The following is a 12,423-nucleotide window of genomic DNA, read 5'->3' on the forward strand; positions in this document are numbered from 1 at the left end:
ATTTATTTATAATCTACAGTCTTTCAAATAAACATCACACGAGTAGAAAAATATACCCCCATAACAAATATACTTATAATCAAGATTTGTTCTATTTGTGCCCATATGTCTTATTTTCGCATTATTTCGACACATTCATAAGGAACAGTTTACCTCTTACGTGATTGGGTAGTTGTTTCTGTAACAAGAACCACGTGGTTTCGGTGTAGACTTCTGTCATGGCGGGATACATGAAATGGAAAAATGGACCCCTCTCCAAAATAGTTTTGCTAATTGTGCTTTTGTGTATATTATGTACACACCAAACCGCAGGTATAGTATATAGCTAGCTAGGAAATTTGAGGCGGGATGGGGAATTGATAGCCAATTTGAAATGAGTGATGCTAACTTTTTGTTTGCGATGAGGCAAGCTATCGAGCTAACGTGCAATTTTAGCAAACGTTTTAACTGGTCCAGCCAGGTGACCTAACGTTATAGCTAGCGAACTAACGTTAGCTATTCTGTCAGTATCCAGGTGAGATTAGACCCTTATTATATACACAGTCATTGGATTTTATATATATATATATATATCATTCTAGCTAGCTAAGTGATTAAAATGGAAAGTTAAACTAGTACCAGAAACTAACGTTAGCTAGCCAGCTGCTGCAACCCTCCGAGTCCACATTCCACAACCTTTACTTGCTTAGCTAACGTTAGCTATAACATACATGTTCGGCTATAACCACGTCAGCTAACGTTAGCCAAATACTTAAATCGTGGTCTGTTTCTGGTGTCTCACTTACGTTACATAAGCTAGTAGATATGTAGCTACTAGCTAAACCCTGTCATGGAAGCCAATGTCCAGCTTGACTTTAGTTGGCTTGCTAGCAGATTGTGCAAAGCATACAGAAGTTTGCTGGTGAATACAGTCCGTGCCCTCACATCTTGCAATTTTCACAGGAAGTAATATCAACATAATCAATATCAAAGATGGCCAGGAGTCTGAAAGAACAGGGTCGAGTCACTTCTGCTATCTCAACCCAATTGTCCCAGGTTGGAAGGAAACATGGACAAGAATCCAGGTAAGAGAAAAGTAGGCTAGTCCCAAATCTGTTTGGGCTCTTGCCAACTTCATTGTTGTCATGCCAATGAGTGACAAGGAGTAAGGAGTTGGCATGATAGCACAAACAGGCTGGTTCTCAGATTTTACCAGTTAAATGTAGACACATACATTTTTTGTATATTTAACTTTTCTGAAATATTTTATTAAAGGGATATTTCAAGATTTTGGCAATGAGGCCCTTTATCTACATCCCCAGAGTCAGATGAACTTGAGGATACCATTTATGTCTCTGCTTGCTGTGCTAACTAGCGTCAGCACAATGAAGAAGTAGATACCCATAGACTTCCAGTCATTGTACTAACACTAGTTAGTATTGGCTTGTGAAACTACCTCGAGCTTCCTACGTACTGCAGACAGACATAAATATGGCATCCACGAGTTCATCTGACCCTAGGGAAGTAAATTAAGGGCCTCGCTGTCAAAATTCCGAAGTATCCCTTTAAAATATGCAAATATGGTGATATCTCATTAAATATGTGAATATTTGCATATCGCGCTATTCCATTTTTATGGACACTGGTTGATATTTTGGTTTAATTTTGATTAAACATTCTAGGACCGGACGTGTCCAGAGCACATAGAAAGATGAAAACAAGTATTTATCCACAATCTGTAAAATACAAAAGACAAAAAAAAAAGTTTCCTAACATTTTCTTATGTAGAATCAAAAATGGACAACAACAATTTTCTCTGGGCGATTCTGGAGAATATACAGTTGAAGTCGGAAGTTTACATACACCTTAGCCAAATACATTTAAGCACAGTTTTTCACAATTCCTGACATTTAGTCCGAGTAAATATTCCCTGTCTTAGGTCAGGATCACCACTTTATTTTAAGAATGTGAAATGTCAGAATAATAGTAGAGTGATTTATTTCAGGATTTCTTTCTTTCATCACATTCCCAGTGGGTCAGAAGTTTACATACACTCAATTAGTATTTGGTAGCGTTGCCTTCAAATTGTTTAACTTGGGTCAAACGTTTCGGGTAGCCTTCCACAAGCTTCCCACAATAAGTTGGGTGAATTTTGTCCCATTCCTCCTGACAGAGCTGGTGTAGCTTAGTCAGGTTTGTAGGCCTCCTTGCTCACACAAGCTTTTATAGTTCTGCCCACAAATTTTCTATAGGATTGAGGTCAGGGCTTTGTGATGGCCACTCCCAATACCTTGACTTTGTTGTCCTTAAGCCGTTTTGCCACAACTTTGGATGTATGCTTGGGGTCATTGTCCATTTGGAAAACCCATTTGCGACTAAGCTTTAACTTCCTGACTGTTGCTTGAGATGTTGCTAAAATATATCCACATCATTTTCCTGCCTCATGATGCCATCTATTTTGTGAAGTGCACCAGTCCCTCCTGCAGCGAAGCACCCCCACAACATGATGCTCCCACCCCCGTGCTTCACGGTTGGGATGGTGTTCTTCGGCTTGCAAGCCTCCCCCTTTTTCATTATGGCCAAACAGTTCTATTTTTGTTTCATCTGACTAGAGGACATTTCTCCAAAAAGTATGATCTTTGTCCCCATGTGCAGTTGCAAACCATAGTCTGGCTTTTTATGGCGGTTTTGGAGCAGTGGCTTCTTCCTTGTTGAGCGGTCTTTCAGGTTATGTCGATATAGGACTAGTTTTACTGTGGATATAGATACTTTTGTACCTGTTTCCTCCAGCATCTTCACAAGGTCCTTTGCTGTTGTTCTGGGATTGATTTGCACTTTTCGCACCAAAGTACGTTAATCTCTAGGAGACAGAACGCGTCTCCTTCCTGAGCGGTATGACGTCTGCGTGGTCCCATGGCGTTTATACTTGCGTACTTTTGTTTGTACAGATGAACGTGGTACCTTCACGCGTTTGTAAATTGCTCCCAAGGATGAACCAGACTTGTGGAGGTCTACAATTTGTTTTCTGAGGTCTTGGCTGATTTCTTTTGATTTTCCTATGATGTCAAGCAAAGAAGCACTGAGCTTGAAGGTAGGCCTTGAAATACATCCACAGGTACACCTCCAATTGACTCAGATGATGCCAATTAGCCTATCAGAAGCTTCTAAAGCCATGACATAATTCTATGGAATTTTCCAAGCTGTTTAAAGGCACAGTCAATTTAGTGTTTGTAAACTTCTGACCCACTGGAATTGTGATTAAGTGAAATAATCGGTCTGTAAACAATTGTTGGAAAAATGAATTGTGTCATGCACAAAGTAGATGTCCTAACTGACTTGCCAAAACTATAGTTTGTTAACAAGAAATTTGTGGAGTGGTTGAAAAACGAGTTTTAATGACTCCAACCTAACTGTATGTAAACTTCCGACTTAAACTGTATCTAAGGATAACCACACAAAATGTGGTGAATGCAGATGCTTCTGAAGCTGAGAAAAGGAGTTGGCATGTGGTTAGAGTCTCACTTTTGGGAAATTTAGTCTGCCAAACCCCTATTTATACCCAATCACCATATCTTCAAATTAAGTTACTAAATATACTCCAGTTTGTAACACTATGAAATGGGCTTTGAAATTGGGTGTAATTTAATGTACTGAGCTTCGAAATTATTGATGTATGTCCATTTTAAAGATATGTTGACGGTTATATGATAAACCAAGGAAAATAAACATTTTCATAAAGTTTACATTTTTGTTTACTTTTTGAAAATATTAATGGAAATTTCATTTCAGCCTGTGGTGCCTTGCTTTAACAGAAAATGCCTTTGGGAAGTATTCAGACCCCTTGACTTTTCCCAGATTTTGTTACGTTACAGCTGTATTCTAAAATGTATTAAATCATTTTTTTTCCCGTCATCAATCTATACACAATACCGCATAATGAAAAGCAAAAAACAGGTTCTTAGAAATTTGTGGTCATTTATTTAAAAAAAAATGTATAAATGAAATATTACATTTACATAAGTATTCAGACCCTTTACTCAGTACTCAGCAATTACAGCCTCGCGTCTTCTTGGGTATGACGCTACAAGCTTGGCATACCAGCATTTGAGGAGTTTCTCCCATTCTTCTCTGCAGATCCTTTCAAGCTCTGTCAGGTTGGCTGGAGAGCTTTACTGCACAGCTATACTCAGCAAAACAAAAAGGTCATTTTGAAAGACAGGGTCCTGAAAAGATAATTCGTAAAAATGCAAATAACTTCACAGATCTTAATTGTAAAGGGTTTAAACACTGTTTCCCATGCTTTTTTAATGAACCATGAACAACTAATGAACATGCACCTGTGGAACGGTCGTTAAGACACTAACAGCTTACAGACGGTAGGCAATTAAGGTCACAGTTATGAAAACGTTGGACACTAAAGAGGCTTTTCTACTGACTCTGAAAAACACCAAAGGAAAGATGCCCAGGGTCCCTACTCATCTGCGTGAATGTGCCTTAGGCATGCTGCAAGGAGGCATGAGGACTGCAGATGTGGCCAGGGCAATAAATTGCAATGTCCGTACTGTGAGACAGCACTACAGGGAGACAGGACGGACAGCTGATCGTCCTCGCAGTGGCAGACCACGTGTAACAACACCTGCACAGGATCGGTACATCTGAACATCACACCTGCAGGACAGGTACAGGATGGCAACAAAAACTGCCTGAGTTACACCAGGAACGCATAATCCCTCCATCAGTGTTCAGACTGTCCGCAATAGGCTGAGAGAGGCTGGACTGATGGCTTGTAGGCCTATTGTAAAGCAGGTCCTCACCGGTAACAACGTCGCCTATGGGCACAAACCCACCGTCGCTGGACCAGACAGGACTGGCAAAAAGTGCTCTTCACTGACGAGTCGCGGTTTTGTCTCAGCAGGGATGATGGTTGGATTTGCGTTTATCGTCGAAGGAATGAGCGAGGCCTGTACTCTGGAGCGGGATCGATTTGGAGGTGGAGGGTCCGTCATGGTCTGGGGCGGTGTGTCACAGCATCATCGGACTGAGCTTGTTGTCATTGCAGGCAATCTCAATGCTGTGCGTTACAGGGAAGACATCCTCCTCCCTCATGTGGTACCCTTCCTGCAGGCTCATCCAGACATCCCTCCAGCATGACAATGCCGTCAGCCATACTGCTCGTTCTGTGCGTGATTTCCTGCAAGACAGGAATGTCAGTGTTCTGCCATGGCCAGCGAAGAGCCCGGATCGCAATCCCATTGAGCACGTCTGGAACCTGTTGGATTGGAGGGTGAGGGCTAGGACCATTCCCCCCAGAAATGTCTGGGAACTTGCAGGTGCCTTAGTGAAAGAGTGGGGTAACATCTCACAGCAAGAACTGGCAAATCTGGTGCAGTCCATGAGGAGGAGATGCACTGCAGTACTTAATGCTGCTGGTGGCCACACCAGATACTGACTGTCACTTTTGATTTTGACCCCCCCCTCCCCCTTTGTTCAGGGACACATTATTCAATTTCTGTTAGTCACATGTCTGTGGAACTTGTTCATTTTATGTCTCAGTTGTTGAATCTTGTTATGTTCATACAAATATTTACACATGTTAAGTTGGCTGAAAGTAAACGCAGTTGACAGTGAGAGGATGTTTCTTTTTTGCTGAGTTTATTTTCAGGTCTCCAGAGATGTTCGATCAGGTTTATGTCCGGGCTCTGGCAGGGCCACGCCAGGACATTCAGAGACTTGTACCGAAGCCACTCCTGTGTTGTCTTGGCTGTGTGCTTAGGGTAGTTGTCCTGTTGGAAGGTGAACCTTCGCCCCAGTCCGAGGTCCTGAGTGCTCTGGAGCAGGTTTTCATCAAGGATCTCTGTACTTTGCTCCGTTCATCTATCACTCGATCCTGACTAGTCTCTCAGTCCTTACTACTGAAAAACATCCCAACAGCATGATTCTTCCACCGCCATGCTTCACCATAGGGATGGTTCCAGGTTTCCTCCAGACGTGACACTTGGCATTCAGTGTTCCATCTTGGTTTCATCAGACCAGAGAATCTTGTTTCTCATGGTCTGAGAGTCCTTTAGGTGCGTTTTGGCAAACTCCAAGCGGGCTGTCATGTGCCTTTTACTGAGGAGTGGCTTCCGTCTGGCCACTCTACCATAAAGGCCCGATTGGTGGAGTGCTGCAGAGATGGATGTCCTACTGGAAGGTTCTCCCATCTCCACTGAAGAACTCTAGAGCTCTCTCAGTGACCATCGGGTTCTTGTTCATCTCCCTGACTAAGGCCCTTCACCTTCGATTGCTCAGTTTGGGCGGGCGTCCAGCTCTAGGAAGAGTCTTGGTGGTTCCAAACTTCTTCTATTTAAGAATTATGGAGGCCACTGTCTTCTTGGGGACCTTCAATGCTGCAGAAATGTTTTGTACCCTTCCCCAGATCTGTGTATCAACATAATCCTGTCTCAGCACTCTACGGACCATTCCTTTGACCTCATGGCTTGGTTTTTGCTCTGACATGCACTGTCAACTGAGGGACCTTATATAGTCAGGTGTGTGCCTTTCCAAATCATATCCAATCAATTGAATTTACCACAGGTGGACTCCAAACAAGTTGTAGAAACATCTCAAGGATGATCAATTTCGAGTCTCATAGCAAAGGGTCTAAATACTTACTGTTCCAGTCAGAAGTTTGGACACACCTACTCATTCAAGGGTTTTACTATTTTCTACTTTCTCCAATTTTCTACTGAAATAAGACATATGGAATAATTTAGTAACCAAAAAAGTGTTAAACACAGATTTAGATTCTTCAAAGTAGCCACCCTTTGCCTTGATGACAGCTTTGCACACTCTTGGCATTCTCTCAACTAGTTTCACCTGGAATGCTTTCCTAACAGTCTTGAAGCAGTTTCCACATATGCTGAGCACTTGTTGGCTGCTTTTCCTTCACTCTGCGGTCAAACTCATCCCAAACCATCTCAATCGGATTGAGGTCGGGTGATTGTGGAGGCCAGGTCATCTGATGCAGAACTCCATCACTCTCCTTCTTGGTCAAATAGCCCTTACACAGCCTGGAGGTGTGTTGGGTCATTGTCCTGTATAAAAACAAATGATAGTCCCACTAAGAGCAAACCAGATGGGATGGCGTGTCGCTGCAGAATGCTGTGGTAGCCATGGTGGTTAAGTGTGCCTTGAAGTCTAAAGAAATCACTGACGGTGTCACCAGATAAGCACCCCCACCACATCACACCTCCTCCGTGCTTCACGGTGGGAACCACACATGCAGAGGTCATCCATTCACCTACTCTACGTCTCACAAAGACACTTCGGTTGGAATCAAAAATCTCAAATTTGGACTCATCAGACCAAATGACAGATTTCCATTGCTTGTGTTTCTTTGCCCAAGCAAAGCTTTTTTCTTATTGGTGTCCTTTAGTAGTGGTTTCTTTGCAACAATTCCACCATGAAGGCCTGATTCACACAGCCTCCTATTTTTTTGTATTTTTTTTACCTTTATTTAACTAATGTTGAGATGTGTCTATTACTTTAACTCTGTGAAGCATTTATTTGGGATGCAATTTCTGAGGCTGGTAACTCTAATGAACTTATCCTCTGCAGCAGAGGTAACTCTGGGTCTTCCTTTCCTGTGGCGGTCCTCATCAGTGCCAGTTCCATCATAGTGCTTGATGGCTTTTGCGACTGCGCTTGAAGAAACTTTCAAACTTCTTGAAATTGTCCAGATTGACTGACCTTCATGTCTTAAAGTAATGGACTGTTGTTTCTCTGCTTATTTGAGCTATTCTTGCCATAATATGATTTGGTATTTTACTGACTTGGTCTTTTACCAAGTAGGGCTATCTTCTGTATACCACCCCTATCTTGTCACAAGACAACTGATTTGCTCAAACACATTAAGAAGGAAGGGAATACCACAACTTTTAACAAGACACACCTTTTAAGTGAAATGCATTCCAGGTTTTTACCTCATGAAGCTGGTTGAGAGAATGCCAAGAGTGTGCAAAACTGGTCATCAGGGCAAAGGGTGGCTACTTTGAAGAATCTGAAATATAAAATATATTTTGATTTGTTTAGCACTTATTTTGGTTACTACATGATTCTGTATGTGTTATTTCAGAGTTTTAATGTCTTCACTATTATTCCACAATGTCGAAAATAGTAAAACATAAGAAATACCCTGGAATGAGTAGGTGTGTCCAAACTTTTGACTGGTACTGTATGTAAATAAGGTATTTCTATTTAAGTTTTAATACATTTTTAAAAATGATTGAAATCTTTTTTTGCTTTGTCATTTATGGGGTTTTGTGTGTAGATTGCTGAGGATTTGTTTTAATTTAATCCATTTTAGAATGAGGCTGTAACATGTGGAAAAGGTCAAGGTGTCTGAATACTTTCCAAAATGCACTGTATGTTTTACATTTGTGTGTAGCTAATACTTGTCTTATTGCCGACCAGATTCGAGTATGGAGCTCGAAACAGCTGAAGGTGACTGTTGTGGAGGATGAGGAGAAGCTGCAGGAACTAGAACACTTCAGTGTCTGGGGTCTTGTGCAGTACCTAATGCTTGAGCAGACCAATGAAACCACCCTCAGCATCAGCCTGTTCAGCCCAAAGACCTGCTTCAAGATCGACCCCATCAACCTTGGAGCACAATACACTGTAATGCCCATACGAAGTAAGTTAAAGGAAAGGTGGGGTATCTTCATAAGTTACATGCCTATTACATATTGATTTCATGTGGAATCTTTGCTGTCTCTGCTTTACTCCTGCAGAATTTGACATTTACATGTTTGTGACATTCCTGGCTGGAGTGCTGTTATTCAACTTTGCAGACTCACTCAGCAGGTAACTAAATGAATTGTGTTCACATTTTACCCTCTATTTTAATGACATGATCCTGATAATCTCGCCTTTATGATTGACATGGCTGCGGGAAGATGTTTAGGGGTGGGGCTGTAGAGAATTTATTCTCCCCGCGTTGCTTAGGACAATTTCTGTCCGCTCATACAGGAGTAATAAAGGCCCAGTGAACACCATTTTTTTTTCTCACAAAATGTGGATTATTATTTATTTCTGATTTATCAGGTGGTGCACAGCACCCCTACTTCCCGCAGCTAGGATGATTGATGTGTTTTTGTGTTGCTATCTAACAGGAGTCAGGTATTCTATTACTCTGCTGGCATGAGCACAGGTATGATTGCCTCCCTTATCATCCTCATCTTCATCATGGCACGCTTTCTGCCCAAGGTAAGAAGTCAAGTCTTCTATATCAAGGCCTCACCCACTACTAACACATTTTGATTTGAACAAAGCAAAAAGTCGGGGTGTACCCTAATAGTTCATATTTGGGAGACATTTCTGATTTGTATCATGTACGAGAGTCATAAAAATATATGTTTAGATTTCATACCCCATATCTTCATTTTCTTTTCTCAGAAAAGCCCATTTTACATGGTAATAGTTGGTGGCTGGTCCTTTTCCGTTTACATCATCCAGCTTGTGTTCAGGAACCTGCAGATGATTCTGAGAGAGCACTGGCACATGGCTTTCGGTAAGTATCGATTGTAATAAACACAATCGCAACAAACTGTAGGAAGTACCTTGTTTATCGCTCAAACTTTTTTTTTGTGGTGTAAGTTCACAACCATTGCTCCATGTTTGTAGTAGGAACAGTTGAATTAATTGTTTCTGTGTACTTTAGGCTATGCTGCAGTGGTTGGGTTTATCAGTTTTGCTGTGTGCTATCATCATGGCCCTCTTGTGGAGGAAAGGAGTATAAATATCCTGTCCTGGACACTGCAGTTGTTTGGCCTGCTACTGATCTACAGTGGGATCCAGGTTCAGCAAGTGGCGTTGGCCATCATCGTGGCTGCCTTCTGCTCTAAGAACCTGGAGTATTCCATTTCATTGATCCTTCTTGCTTGGCGGTAGTTTTTTATAACTCTAAAGATTCCTTTATTCGTGTTTATTGGCATTTTTAATAATGTTAGAATTCTCATTGTGTAGCAAAGTCAAGCCAACTCTGCGCTGGAAGCCAGAGCCTCGTCGGCTGCTGACTGAAGAGGAGTTCCAGAAACAGGGGGAAGTGGAGACGCAGCATGCCCTGGAGGAGCTGAGGAAGTACTGCAGTAGTCCAGACTTCAGCAAATGGAAGACCGTCTCTCGACTTGCGTCCCCAAAAAGGTGACAGTCAGTAGCATTGAAATACATACTGAAATGTATGTACTGCTATCCTGAAAAGCTAGATTTCGGTCCCAGGGTGACTTGCCTTTTTAGGTCTACTACTAGTCACGTAACTGTCTCCCATTCCTGGTTAAAACTAAACATATGATCAGTATTGTTCAAAAGCTTGACGTTAAAAGCAATGATGTTGTGATCCATAGGTTTGCCGATTTTGTGGAGGGCTCACCTCACCTGATATCGAATGAGGTTTCTGTGCACGCGCAGGAATATGGATCGTTCTTTGAGGATGATTTCTTTGACACGGATGAGGAAGATGATGAGGAGAATATGATGAATGCTTTGAAAAAAGAAGACCTTGGATGGAATGACAGAGACTTGTGAAGGTGAATAGATGTGGTTATTTTCCTGTAGCAAGGTTAATGGAGCATAGTGCTGACTGGCTTTCAGCCCCTACAGCTCTCCTCCAACCATAAGACAGGTGCTCATGAATCGTCATGGAGATGGTAGGATCTGGCCATGGTAGGATCTTGCTAGGCCTGTGAGATGTCTGGCATCCAGATTGTGGCATACATTATATTGTACACTGAGTGTACAAAACATTAGTAACGCCTTCCTAATATTGAGTTGCTCCCCCTTTTGCCCACAGAACAGCCTCAATTTGTCGGCGCATGGACTCTACTAGGTGTCGAAAGCGTTCCACAATGGTGCTGGCCCATGTTGACTCCAATGCTTCCCACAGTTGTGTCAAGTGGGCTGGATGTCCTTTGGGTGGTGGACCATTCTTGATAAACACGGAAAACTGTTGAGCTTAAAAAACCCAGCAGCGTTTCAGTTCTTGACACACTGAAACCGGTGCGCCTGGCACCTACTACCATACCCCATTCAAAGGAACTTACATTTTTGTCTTGCCCATTCACCCTCTGAAAGGCACACATACACAATCCATGTTGCAATTGTCTCAAGGCTTAAAAATAAAAAAAGTTACCTGTTTTCTCCCCTTCATCTACACTGACTGAAGTGGATTTAACAAGTGACATCAAGAAGGCACCATAGCTTCACCTGATCAGTCTGTCATGGAAAGAGCAGGTGTTCCTAATGTTTTGTATTCTCAGTGTAGATTGCTTATGGCAACCTGTTTTGGTTATCGACACAAAGCCAGATTCTGACTAGAGAAATGAGAATGTAGTATTTCTCAAATTAGGACTGAGTCCTGTGTTTGAATTCAGCTAAGAAACCTATTGGTCAGTAAGTGAAGGATTATGACCACTAAGAATGGGGTATTTTATTTTATTGGAGGAATGTCACAACTTTATCTTGGTCTTAACTGCAAGGTCATTTTTGGACATTTGTTTTCTTTGGTACTATTGTTGATTTTACGTAACAATTTTTTTTTGCGTCATCAAACACGTGCCGATGTAAACGGGGAGCAATTCATAGCTGACAAGTTTAAAAAATAAATAAATAAAGGCGAACTGACATCTGTTTGGGAAGAAATTCATATTTCGGTATTTAAAGCACGATGTTTACAGCCATTGACCCTGAATTTATATCATTTTTAAAATGTAGTGGAATAAAAACAGTAATGTGTAAGTGTACCATTGCAAGTATTATAACCTTTCTTTGACGGTGTGTGACATGTCTACATTAGTTCTTAGTTACTTTCATGTTTTGTTTGGACTGAGATTTATAGGTTTCTTATCCATCTAATGTGTTTATAAATCCCTTTTTACATCAGCAGTTGTCACAAAGTGCTTCTACAGAAACCCAGCCTAAAACCCCAAACAGCAAGCAATACAGATGTAGAAGCACAATGGCTAGGAAAAACTCCCTATAAAGGCTGGAACCTTGGAAGAAACCTATAGAGGAACTAGGCTCTGCGGCGTGGCCAGTTCTCTTCTGGCTGCACCAGATGGAGGTTATTTGGAGTACATGGCCATTAAAGCCAGATTGTTCTTCAAGATGTTCAAATGTTCATAGATAACCAGCAGTCAAATAATCACAGTGATTATAGAGCACGTGTCAGATTCATTCCACGGAGGGCCGAGTGTCTGCAGGTCTTTCCTGTCCCTTGTATCTGATTAGTAAGGAACTCCCCTCACCTGGTTGTCTAGGTCTTAATTGAAAGGAAAAAAACAAAAACCAGCAGACACTTGGCCCTCCATGGAATGATTGTGACACCCATGTTACTTCTGAGGTGCTGACCTTTTGCACCCTCTGTAAATGTCAGTTGGCTTTTCAAATCTGAGCATTCAGAGGTCGAGA

At 41.7% G+C, this 12,423-nt stretch overlaps 1 protein-coding gene across 4 annotated transcripts; it reads left to right on the top strand.

Annotated features, from left to right (window-relative positions):
• The first annotated feature begins 178 nt into the window (after positions 1 to 178).
• Positions 179 to 12,279, top strand: LOC115168013 (nuclear envelope integral membrane protein 1). Of its 4 annotated transcripts, none has more exons than XM_029722854.1 (10): positions 179 to 312; positions 943 to 1,064; positions 8,434 to 8,653; positions 8,751 to 8,823; positions 9,132 to 9,225; positions 9,415 to 9,529; positions 9,680 to 9,905; positions 9,985 to 10,161; positions 10,362 to 10,544; positions 11,897 to 12,279. In XM_029722854.1, the coding sequence occupies exons 1-9, from the start codon at positions 219 to 221 to the stop codon at positions 10,540 to 10,542; spliced, it is 1,302 nt and encodes a 433-aa protein (XP_029578714.1). In that variant the 5' UTR covers positions 179 to 218; the 3' UTR covers positions 10,543 to 10,544; positions 11,897 to 12,279. The 4 variants fall into 4 exon arrangements, with proteins under 4 accessions (XP_029578714.1, XP_029578715.1, XP_029578713.1 ...); XM_029722855.1 differs by having other exon boundaries at positions 11,900 to 12,279; XM_029722853.1 differs by lacking the exon at positions 11,897 to 12,279 and adding an exon at positions 10,808 to 10,847.
• The last annotated feature ends 144 nt before the right edge of the window (positions 12,280 to 12,423 follow it).

The sequence above is a fragment of the Salmo trutta genome, chromosome 30 (genome assembly GCF_901001165.1).
Source record: "Salmo trutta chromosome 30, fSalTru1.1, whole genome shotgun sequence".
NCBI lineage: Eukaryota > Metazoa > Chordata > Actinopteri > Salmoniformes > Salmonidae > Salmo > Salmo trutta.